The sequence below is a fragment of the Phoxinus phoxinus genome (assembly GCF_949152265.1).
Source record: "Phoxinus phoxinus genome assembly, chromosome: 8".
NCBI lineage: Eukaryota > Metazoa > Chordata > Actinopteri > Cypriniformes > Leuciscidae > Phoxinus > Phoxinus phoxinus.
The window spans coordinates 33286585-33298687 of NC_136883.1; the positions used below are offsets into that span (position 1 = coordinate 33286585).

The 12103-nt window shown below is 36.9% G+C and overlaps 2 protein-coding genes across 2 annotated transcripts in view; one reads left to right on the plus strand and one right to left on the minus strand.

The window, feature by feature from the left end:
• Window positions 1-99: 99 nt before the first annotated feature.
• pex11a (peroxisomal biogenesis factor 11 alpha) lies at window positions 100-3128 on the plus strand. The gene is made up of 3 exons (XM_079621699.1): window positions 100-563; window positions 682-797; window positions 1945-3128. Exons 1-3 carry the CDS (start codon window positions 508-510, stop codon window positions 2511-2513), a joined length of 741 nt encoding a protein of 246 aa, XP_079477825.1. The 5' UTR covers window positions 100-507; the 3' UTR covers window positions 2514-3128.
• A 2107-nt stretch (window positions 3129-5235) lies between these two features.
• The window catches only part of LOC307003445 (RNA polymerase II elongation factor ELL2), a 41185-nt gene continuing 34317 nt past the window's right edge, over window positions 5236-12103 (minus strand). The window contains exons 7-12 of the mRNA XM_079621834.1: window positions 10636-10756; window positions 9832-10273; window positions 8363-8426; window positions 7845-8016; window positions 7222-7266; window positions 5236-6594 (exon numbers count right to left, since the gene is read on the minus strand). Of these exons, the coding sequence (XP_079477960.1) occupies window positions 6484-6594; window positions 7222-7266; window positions 7845-8016; window positions 8363-8426; window positions 9832-10273; window positions 10636-10756 (955 nt within the window). The 3' untranslated portion in view covers window positions 5236-6483. The remainder of the gene's footprint in view (window positions 6595-7221; window positions 7267-7844; window positions 8017-8362; window positions 8427-9831; window positions 10274-10635; window positions 10757-12103) is intronic.

Here is a 12103-nt window from a genome sequence, read left to right on the forward strand (position 1 = left end):
AATGTTTTGATCAAAATCAGAATGGGATGACAGGGTCAGAGACCGTGTGATGACGCAATTACGCAATGACGTAAAACTTGAGAAAGGAACTGTTTGAAAGAACCGACTCCGGAAAATGAATCGGACTTCCTATCGCCCAAAAAAACAAAAACAAACTCAGTCCGTCATAAATTTTTGTAATGTCATTTATTTTGAACTCTCCTATAATTAGTCAGCCAGAAGCTGTATTCATTTTTTATAAGCGCGACACAATAATGATTTGCTGAATCGATCTGAAGTGTGTTCTTTGGTTCAGCGTGTGTTTTGTATGTTCCATGAACTTTCACCTCGGTTCCCACAACCCACGCAGGATCTATGCGCAGGATCGTGTGGTTTTGACAGGACATATGTGTGACAACACCAACACGGATCTTTAACTTTGAGTATGCACTGCTTTTCGACTTTTTAGTCATTTACTCCTCAAAGAATTTTACCCAGTTTTGTTGCACACTAGCTTCTGTTGCACACATGGAAACTTTCATTAGCTTCACTAACCAAAGTCAAGGAAGGGATCGCATATTCAGGTCAGTGCCTCTTATCAAAGCTTGTCATCCCTCAAAACAACATTGAACTGAAATGATTTCCTATAAAAGATAATCTGCTAGACTATGTCTGAACATTTGATTTGTTCGTTTGCTTTAGAGCAACCCAATATGCATGCGCTTTGGCGAAATACCTTCTGAGAAATGAAGCGAAGAGAAAAGAGCTGGTGAAAAAGCTGCAGTTTCTGGAGTCTAATATGAGTTCGGGGCGGAAGCGTAAGAACATTTACTGTTACATAACACAAAACAATCACACACAAAACAAAAAAAGTTATTTTATTTCTTTCTCAGTAGTTACTATGTAGTCCAGCTTATCTAGTACTTATTTATTAGTGCACTATTTATGCCAGACCCCAGTTACATTTCTTATCTCATTAGTAACCTAACCTTACAGTTTAATAACATTTATTCTACACTCTTAGAAGAAAAGGTTCTATATAGAACCTTAAAAGGTTCTATAGGCGCTTCGTATTTGGAACCCCTAAAAGGTTCTACACTCTTAGAAAAAAAGGGTTCATTGGGGTTCTATATATAACCATAGGGTTCTTTACTCAACTCCAAATAATCTTTTATGCTAAAAAGGTTATATAATGACAAGAAAGAACCCTTTCTTGGGTTCTGTATAGAACCTTTTAGGGGTTCCAAATACGAAGCGCCTATAGAACCTTTTAAGGTTCTATATAGAACCTTTTCTTCTAAGAGTGAAGAATATTTATTCCCCCACCATGAAATCAAAATAAACTATTCTTATATTTTCATGGAATATTGCAGTATTCATTATAAATGATTTATCCGTAAACATATTTTCATTTTAAATATATGTGGCATTGTAATCTTTAATCAAAATGACATTGCCTCTCATTTCCTCTTCTCTAATGACGTGTATACTGGCGCGAGGGCGGGGCAACCTGTCAATCACATGAGATCACAGCAACAGCAAACCAAAACCACCCAATCAATTCACGATAGATAAAATCAAGTCCCACCCTGCATATTTTCTAGTTTGGGGTTACTGTAAAGAATGGATCAAAAATGCTAAAAATAAATTTGATGATATACCTCAGACATACCAGATATACCAGTGCTTACGAGCTAAGGGTAATAAAAAAGCAAGACTTCACATAAAAAGCACATTTGAACTGTTAAGTTTTCAGCATTATGTGCGGAATTAGTTTTTTTTTTTATGGCATATTACTTCTAGTGATCAGGTATTTTTAAAGAAGGTCCGAAATTGTTTTTTAAATGTCAAAACAATCTCTGTGAAATGTGAAGTTCCTCAGTTAAACTAGACATTCGGACTCTTCCCCCAACTGAGAAATGAGAGGAATGTCATCCATAATGGGTCTGTTTTGCTCTTTTTCAGTATTCAGGCTTGGGAACACGGTGAACTCTATCAATGCGGCCAAGAGCACTCTTCATATTTCTGACCCCGTGCTGCGCCTTTGCCTGACATTTGCCAACCTCAGCCGTGCCTTGTACTTCATCTGTGACAACACACTCTGGGCCAGAACTGTCGGGCTAATACAAGATATCGACAAGGAGCGCTGGAGCTTGAACTCCACTCGCTTCTATTTCCTGTCCTTGGTCATGAATCTAACCAGAGACGTCTATGTGATCGTCCAACTTATGGCGCAGAAGTCTCGGGACAGACGCTACCAGCAAAAAGTCGACCAGCACCTTAATGAAATCCCGGATGTGGCCTGTGTCATAGTGCCTCAGCTTGATGCGTTCCTCTTCCTTCTCCTCGAGAGCCTCAGAGGTCAGCCAGCTGTGGCTCTCGATACACTTAAAAATGTGTGTGATCTTTTCATTCCACTTGACAAACTGGGTGTTTACCAGACAAATGCAGGGGTGGTGGGCTTCTGTGGGCTGGTTTCCTCTCTGTTAGGCATACTGTCAGTCTTGAGGCCCAACCTCAGAATCAAGCCATGATTTAGGGAATGAGGAAAATGCTTTAGAGTAACATCCAGAATGCTTTCCTAACAACCGTTATGATTACATTTTAGTGTGAAATTAGACTTCCATTAAGCTTTTGTGAAGGGATCAACATAATCGTTGTATAAGGGAGATATGAAAATAGAACATACCCATAATGCAGCAGTGCACCTGCAAAAAAAAATAATAAATAAAAAATAGCATCATTTAGATGAGATTTCACAGTGTGTGTTTGACCACATGCTGTGTACACTTTCATTAAATAGAGTGCCTTGCCGTATCGGTTGTTGTGTTATCATGGCAGCCCTAGTGAAATAATACACCTGTATATTAAGCACCGTTTAGTAGGCTACTTTTAATAGAGATTATATCACTTTGGTACTGATGATATTGAGATGATGTTTGGAGCTTGTGACATTTATTTTCCAGGCAAAAGCTGCTCTCTATGGTAGCAGATGCACAGCTTTGTTTTTAAATATGTGCTCAACATTTAGTCTCTTTTATGCGGAGAACCACCTGTGAAATTATATCTATTCTACCTCATCCTGACAGATCCTAGAGTTGTTTACATTTTATTTAAGGTGTCAGACAGGGTTTTGTTAGTCGTTATTTCCAATTTTGGTTTATCATGACTTTTAATAATATTAGCCTACTATTATGTTCCGATTCTGCATAATTGGTTGTCAGCACAAACTGCTCTAAGAACAAACTGTGAACTTTAATAAAGGAATTTTTATGCACTGTTAAAAAGGTTTTGGTGTATTTTTTTCTCACGTCTGCCAAAAAATAAATATCGCAGCAGTTTTACCCCCACATTAGACACAATAGTTGGAGTAAAACCTAAATTCTTATGGGCACAACACCTCTTATGGATACAGAATATTCAAATATCTACATCCATTTGTAATTATTTAGTTTTAAACTTTGTTGAAATCTTCGCAATGTAGCTGCTCTTTTCTTCCGTATTTTGTCATGCAGTAAAACAAACTATCAAAAAGAAAAAAATGTAAGGCGGGGACTTTGCTCTATCCATCATTTGTGTATTGGATTGGCTAAATTTGAGGGTTCGTTTACATGACAACAATACTAAAAACGGAAAAGGATTTCCTTCGCGTTTTCTCGTACAGACGACACCTTTATCAAAACAATCCCTTTTCACAGGATCCACGGAAACGACAACAAATGCTGTATTATGCGTTTATATACTGTCTATGGTATTATGCTGTCAGGCCAGTAGTTGCATGGCGCCTATCGGCCTGAACACGTAATACGCATGCTCTTTAAATCACAAATTTGCGTTTTTGTAGTGTACACAGAGATGATAACAGTATAACTTTCAAAAACTATTTTAAAAACATTTTCAAAAGTTTGCATTTTCAGGCCCCCAAAACGCAAAAGTTTTCAGTTTTTAGTAAAAAATTGTTTTGTGTAAACGGCCCCAAATCTTGCAATCAACTTTAGGAAGTGGGCGGGATATAAGCAGACAAAATGATTTCACCAGAGAAAAGTTAGCGGAAGGTCAAGTTATGATGATGAAAGAGGAAAAAAAAAAAAAGAAGTGAAAAAAAAACCCAATCCATTTCATGGCAAATTAAATGCCTTATCCATCCATATTCAGAACTGGAAATGAAAAAGTTTGAATTCATTCATTCATGAAACAGCTTTTGGGTAAAGTAAAACCTTCAGTAGATTGTTGATGTAGATAATTGGACTTGTGGATAATTGCATTTTTTTGTCCTTCAAAATAAGAGATCTTTTGACTGCTATTAAATGTGAAACAGTATTTACAGGGTTTAATTACCCAGTGATATCAGGTACACACACACAGTGTGCTAAACTAATGTTATTTTAGTATTATATACTATAGTTTAATATTTTGAATTCACTTTTATTTTTCTGTTTTAGTGTTTTAACTTAAACATTTTATTTCAGTTAGCTGCCAAGACAATTTTAGTTTTTCATTCAGTATTTATACATTTTATTTCAATAAACAAAAATATTTGTATGGTTTTAGTTTACAATATCACTAAACACACAAAGCAGAGAAATTCAGGAGACATGTCCATAGAATTAAGTTAATGTGGTCCAGTTTATTTAAGGCATCTACATCAATACATGAAGTTGCCCCATGAAAGGATGAAACAAACTGTTAACAATATAAAGAGCAATGCTATTTTGGCATTTATTTATCTATCAGTTTTCCAGGCAGATAACAAATCAGGATCAAGGATTAGAGGAACTAACACTGTAGTGACATAAATAACAGATCAGCAGTCTCCACAAGAGAAATGTCAAAGCGCAAAAGTGACAAAAAATACTTCCATAAATGTACATGAGGCTATGGGTATGAACAGGAATGACACGGACATAGAGGGACTTTGGAAAGACTCTGCTTCTACAACGTTTGGTGTTTGAGCCGGGCCGCTACGTGAAGTAGAAGACCAGTGAGATCCTCAGTTTGTGTTCATCAAGTCCTACATTCTGGGACAACAGACATACTGTATACTTTCATTCACATAAAACATGACCCAAACAAAAAAGAAATGGATTCAGAGAAACACCTTCATGCTTTAAAGGGAAAGAACGCAGTGTTATTTCAAACTTCAAGAAATTAAACCAATAACGACATGTCAATAAAAAATACATTGAAGTTCCTGTAACATATCCAACAGATAAGGTCATGAATATGTTCTTTCATTAATCAATACATTTTTGTTAAAAATAAAAAGGATAAAAGGAATTAAATGTGCTTTAAAACATGATTGTTTCAGCTGTTTAGTGTCCAAATAATAATAATAATAATAATGTTATCAACATCATTATTGTAAGGACACAGTGTGCTGTAGTGGTTTGAGCACTGGACCCTGGACACAAAAATCATGAGAATATTATCACTTCTGAATGTTTATGGAAGCTCGTTTCTCCCAATGAATAAAAAGTAAAAAAAAAGGTAATTGTGACTCACAATACTGACTTTTTTTCTCACAATTGCTAATTTATATCCCACAATTCTGAGAAAAAAGTCAGAATTGCGAGTTTATATCACGCAATTCTGACTTCGTAACGCGCAAATGAGGGTTTATATTACACAATTCTGAGGAAAAAAAGTCGCAATTACCTTATTTTTTAATTCTGTGTTGGAAACCATCTTCCATATATGTTTGTCATATTTGATTTTTTTCCCTCTCATTTTAATGCGTCCAGGTTAAGCACCTTTCCTTTCATTACACAATTGGCTACAGGAATTCGAGATTAAATTTGGATCCCAGAGCTCATCATCATGTGGCTACACACACACAAAAGAGAAAGGTCTGGTCTAACCGAGAGTCTGATGCTTTCACACAGACGTTCATATGATGGATTGCACCCTCGTACTCTACACAGCTCGCTATAGGATCACCCCGGAGCTGAGAAAATGCCAGGTTTCCCTTATTCTATCCAGTGATTAAACGCTCTATTATAGATGTCAAGATCTTACAAGTGTACAAATATACATTCAGTAAAATATCAAAATAGAAACTGTGCTTCGATAACAGACAGCGAACACGGATAAGATAATCATCTCTCATCGTCCAGGCTTTATGATTGTACCTTAAAAGCAGCCTGCAGCCTTGAAGGTCAGAGGTCGAAGATCGAGGGCAACAGTTACACGTACGCTGCATTTGGGTGGGGGGGTGGGGGGGGGGAGAGAAACTATTTTGGCTTAGGTTGTGTCTCACGTCTAACCAAATTCCTCAACACTTTTTATCAAAATCAGAACTTTAAAGGGCTTAAGTCACTAGTCGGAGGTCTTGGCCTTTGATAGTTTGGACTTAGATCCTCTGCCTCTACACAGTTACCCACAGTTTGTGCGGAGGAAAGATGTGGAAAATGCCTAGTCGTTCTCAAGGAGAGACGCGTGGTCCTGGATTTTTCCACTGAGGAGTCTTTTGGTCCGTACGAACAGATTGGGAAGGAATGGCTGGCACTAGGAGAGCGCTTGTGTGAGGTCATAGTCCAGAATCAGGCCTTTGATGTGAGAGAGTTTCTGATGGAGATACTCGCAGCGTTTCTTTTCTTCCCGGTAGCCTGGAAACTTCTACAGGGACAGAGAGGATCATAAACGCGTTGAAAATCAAACAAGTAAATCAATATTGATACTTTAGGGGCTTTCGCACTGGGTATCAAAAATGGCGACATCTGCAGGACGTAAGGTGCACTACATATAATGTTCAGTTTTCATATAGACCCAGAATACAAGGCATAAACGGTCTAGTAATAGTATTAACTGAGAAAAGTAAAATCTATAAAAAATAGTTTTTAATAGACTTAAAAAACAAAACAAAAATGAACATTAAAAAAAGTAGCAGATAACTGAAATAAAATAAGTTGGAAGCACTTAAATTACTAAAACTGAAATTAAAATAAATTAAAGCTAATTAGAATTATTTTTAAACATAAAATGACAAAAGCACATAAAAAAATAGCTATTTAAATATTAATAAATACTATAATAGCAGTGTGACAATACTGAAAAGTGAATGGCATTTTAAGAATTTATATTAGAATATTAAAACAAGGCTCATAGTTAAGTTAGTATATTAAAACCTAGCTCTAGTTTGGACAGTCCCTAACATATTACATATGCAGTTATTGGAGTTCAACATTAAATATGCAGTAATGGGAGTTCAACATGTACTTTTCAAACACAATCCAAATCTCTTACCTTCTTATACTTCCTATACTTCTCCATTATTTGATCTTCCATTACCTATAATAATAGAAAATAAACATATTAATCTAAAATAACCTCCGACATGCATTGCCATTATGTAGCTGTTATATAAAGTTTGCCAAGGAATTATCTTGTAAAACACAGACACATGCTTCCACGAGTAACTTTTAAAACAGGGCATTAAAGTTTAATTAAAAATGGACAGTACTGTTCAAAAGTGTATGCTTTTGAAAGAAGTCTCATCATAATGTGCACAAAGGCTGCATTTATTGTTCAAAAATACACTAAAACAGTAATAACGGTTTTCTATGATAATATTTAAAATGTAATTTATTCCTGTGATGCAAAGCTGAATTTTCAGTCTTCAGTGTCACATGATCCTTCAGAAATCATTCCAATATGCAAGTTTGATGCTCAAGAAATATTGGAAACGTGATAAAAACATTTCAGGACTGTCAAATTAATAGAAAATATTTTTTGTAATATTGTTTTTACTGTTACTTTTGATCAATTCAATGCATCCTTGTTGAATTAAAATATCGATTTCTTTCAAAACAATAATAAAACTGACACCAAATATAGAACGGTAGTGTATATGATGTATTTTTCCATACCTTATACTCCTGTGTCCCAGGAGACAGTGTCTTTATCTTAGAGCCCAACTGTACAAAGATCTCCGTGACTTTCCCTATGCGTTCATGAAGGTCTCTGTACTCGTCGTATTCCGCACAGAAATCCTCTTTGTACCTCTGTCGCTGCTCAGAGTCTGTAATAGTGTTGTATTTTCTGAAAAGAAAAGTTCCTTGAGTGAACTAAACCATTTTAACAGTGACAATAATTCAAGGTGAAACCAGTAGGTGGCACTACATATCAAAATAAAAGATTATTCTCATTCTTAAGGCGTTTGTCTGAAACGATCAGGGCTGTTTGTCACCCTTGACAGTTCAAATAAAAAAAAATGTTTTCTTAAATTATAGTCTGTAAAATCAAGCACTATAGCTTTAAATGTGCAGCGCTGTTCATTTTCGATTCATTCACTCATTTATGATGAAAATCAACAGACAAGCTCCACCTGTAAATAAATACAGAAGCACAAAGCAGAAAAATAAAGCCGAAATCTGGTCTTACTTACAATAAATAGTCAGGCAGCTCATCAGGCGAGGCACGGGTGACAGGTGTGTCGGGCCGTTCGTGGTCTACACATTAACACAGACAAGAATCATAAAAAGGTTTATATAATCTCACTACGCAAACATATCACACTGCCCGGGCTGATGGAGTCATTTATCAAATGTTGCGATAAGGGACGTGGAGGGCGGTCGATGCCGACAAGACGTCAATCTCGAGCCGGCCGTCAAAGTGGGCTCTGCACATTTTCCAGTGGTTCAGCCAGCTGTTAGCGAGTTAATAATCCACACTAGCGCTAGGGAAGGGCGCAGACAAGCAGTCACCTCACACACACATCTGTGCATTCACACACACAAACATAAAGGAACATTTCCTGAATTGCTTGGCATGTCTGAACCCGTTTTGCCATCATTTCTCTTGAAATGAAAGCATCTTGCAGTGAGTTACTTCTGAGAGGAAGTGCAGTGGCAGTCTCAAGACAGGGTGTTTTGTTTTTCTTTTATGTAAAAGGAGTTATGAAACATCTATTAGGGAAATACCCTCTGAGAATCAATGACTCCATTGCTCTTATGGCAGTGCAAGTAAATATTGATCATGATCACCACAATCCCTGCTAATATCCCTGCCTGACATTGTACAATGTAACAAGCATAATCATAAAGTTAGATGGATGATTGTTAGACAACAAACTTTTTGGGCAGATTCCAAAATCTCTTGGACGATTAACAGAAGAGCTTAAAAAAGCTGTTAAATAATCCCTTTATGTTCATATAATAATGATAATACATAAAAATTATTATTTTAAATTATTAAAATAATCTTTATTTTAAAGAATAAATGTCAATAAAATCAAAGACTGAAGAATATGAAAACCCATCCTGTGTGAATGGCGCCAGCAAATATACCATAGCAAAAATGTATTATGGGCTATAATTACGCTATTGGTATTGATAATCATTTAACTTTCCTAGTTATACACACTACTACCATTCAAAAGTTTGGAGATGGTAAGATTATTTTAATGTTTTTGAAATAATTATCTTGTGCTCTACAAAACTGCAATAATTTCATAAAAAGTAAACTAAAAAAAAAAAAAAAAAAAAAAACCTGATATAGTAGGATGATTTAAAAATAACACTTTTCTGTATTTGTATACATTTTAAAATGTAAAATGAAAATCAGAAATCATTCTAATATGCTGATTTGATGCTCAATTTCTTATTATTATCCATATTGAATATTTTTTAAGGTTATTTGATGAATAGAAAGTTCGAAAGAACAGCATTTATTTGAAATATATTTAAAACCATTTTAAATAACCGATTTCTGTCACTTGATCAATTTAATGCATCCTCCAAAACCTTTTTATTTTCTAAATCTTACAGACCTCTAATCTTTTAGTGTATATAGTACTTTCTCTGCAAATAATACATCATCCACCAATATATTTACTTTGAAGCCTTTTAAACCCACCATTAATATTTTCTTGGTTCTGTTTGAGGTCGGGACTGGTCTCGGCCCACGCAGGTTTTAAGCGCTCCCTCTCCTTTTCTTTATGCTTCTTGGACTTCTTCTTTTTGTGCTGGCCGTTCGCTAGCTGCTGGTCAGTGCGGATTTCTGGTTCAGTTCTTGTGTGTTTGGGACTGCTGGGAGGCTGGTGTGCTGGTTCTGGCTGTTCTGGTTTGGGCAAGCTGTTGGACTCGCTGAGCTTGTGCCGCTGGTAAAGACCATCTGGGCTCTGCTGGGCTGTACTGGTCCCCCTTAGCAAACTTGTGTTCCCATGAGCGGAAGAGCTACGGCCCATGGAGGAGCTGAGATGTCCATTGGAAGGAGATTGCAAGGGCATGTTCTGGTCTAATAAACGTTGCTTTTTCGGCGTCAGACTTTCTAGATGGTCGGAAGGCACTGGGCGTTTCTGGGAGTAAAAAAAAAGAAAAAAGAAGGAGACTTTCACAAAGTTTGCAGATGGAAAACAGCATGACGACTAGCAATAGTGTGGACCAGCAGCTTAATTGGCTCTTGCAAACAGCAGTGACTGAAGCGCCTCCAGCATCTCCATAAATAAAGAGCAGACGGCGCCAAGCATGATCTTCACAAGAAAACAAAAAAAATAAAAAAGGAGGCTCTTCTCACTCATCTCAGGTAAATCAATCACATTCAACGACAAACCTGTGCACATAAGAACCTGCTAGTCCATTTCAGAAATTACGCAAACGCTTTAAAATGAGAGCGACAGGGAAAAAAAAGTAGCACTTCTTTTTATAGGTGCATATTTACCATGGAGAGATTCTTGACAGGGCTGAGTTGGGATGGAGAATCCCCTGAGGTTTTGTGGAATGAATGGCTGGGCTGGAAGCTTTTCAACTGGCTACTGCTGCTGCCGAGAGGCTGGAGTTTTCTGGAATATCAGAAAAGTGAGACGCTGTCAAAATGTCATTCTTTGCATGCTTGCCATCAGGAAACCTTTGCTAATTAAATTCTGAAACAAATCCCTGAAACGTCCCAAGTCGAGATAAACTTCCTTGTTCCAGAAAGCTATAAAAAGGTGCAGTTATGCTTTACTGAAGGACTTAAACAAGAAGAAATGGAAAGCTCAGGATCAAGGTCTAGGATTTGCTCGGGTGTTAATCAGGTTGGGTCGTTCCTGAGCGGAGTGTAAAAAACACTAATGCTGCTGTACAGCGTTCGGATGGTCAGAGCGCCGGGGCTTGTTAGCTTAGCATTTCCGGGTAACTGATAACATCTGCAGTGAGACTGGCAAAAGCCTCGATAATGTCCAGTGACGAGAACAATGGTGCCAGAGACATTCCTACTCTGCTGGAACTTTCCTCTGGCAATCTGCTTCCTACAGCTCCTTCCTCTTATAGAGCTGCCGTTTCATCACACGGAGGATCGTTCCTGACAAACCTGCTGTACTACTGAGGAATATATAGTCAAATATAAATAAACAATATGGTTTTATTTATAAATAATATTAAACTAATAAATAAAATGTAAAAAGATAGTAAAAAAAAAAAAAGCCACTAGTTCAAAGGTTTGAGGTAAGTAAGGTTGCATTAAATTGGTCAAAAGACTTACATTGTTACAAAGGTTATATTTTAAATAAATGCTGTTCTTTTGAAACTATCAAAACATCCTTTAAAAAAGAACGTATAAAGATTTCAACAAAAATATTAGGCGGAACAACTTTTCAACATTGATGATAAGAAATGTTTCTTAAGCACCAAATCAGAATGATTTCTGAAGGATCATGTGACACTGAAGACTGGAGTAATGATGCTTAAAATTCAGCTTTGCATCACAGGAATAAATTACAGTTTAAAATATATTAAACTATAAAATATATTATATTTCACAGTATTACTTCAAATAAATGCAACCTTGGTGAGCATAAGATACCCCTTATTAAAAACATTCTGACCACAAACTTATGCACAAAGGCACGCCATGTTGTGCAAGTCTCATTCTGGGGATTATTGCGAGAGCATCTTGAGCTGTCCCATTACGACCCTTTGACTGGCAGTGCGCATAAAAATCGAGAGGCAGAGGTGAAGGCAGAGGAGAAGCTGAAGTACAGTCAGTTAGGCGGAGTGTTGAAAACCTCCCGAAAGCACGGCTGCCAAGCTCGTATCTGGCAGGATGGCTGTCGTTTATTCCACTATTGTTCCGGGACTGAATGCGGCTGCACAGAAGCTTTCAGCATAATTCCACTCAACAGCACAGTGAATCGCATGGCTTCCTGCTC

Excerpts from the sequence above, each read along its gene's own strand:
- pex11a (XM_079621699.1), top strand. The coding sequence starts at position 508 with ATGGAAACTTTCATTAGCTTCACTAACCAAAGTCAAGGAAGGGATCGC. Across the intron at positions 564-681 it reads GGAAGGGATCGCATATTCAG|AGCAACCCAATATGCATGCG; the intron begins GTCAGTGCCTCT and ends CGTTTGCTTTAG. Across the intron at positions 798-1,944 it reads TATGAGTTCGGGGCGGAAGC|TATTCAGGCTTGGGAACACG; the intron begins GTAAGAACATTT and ends GCTCTTTTTCAG.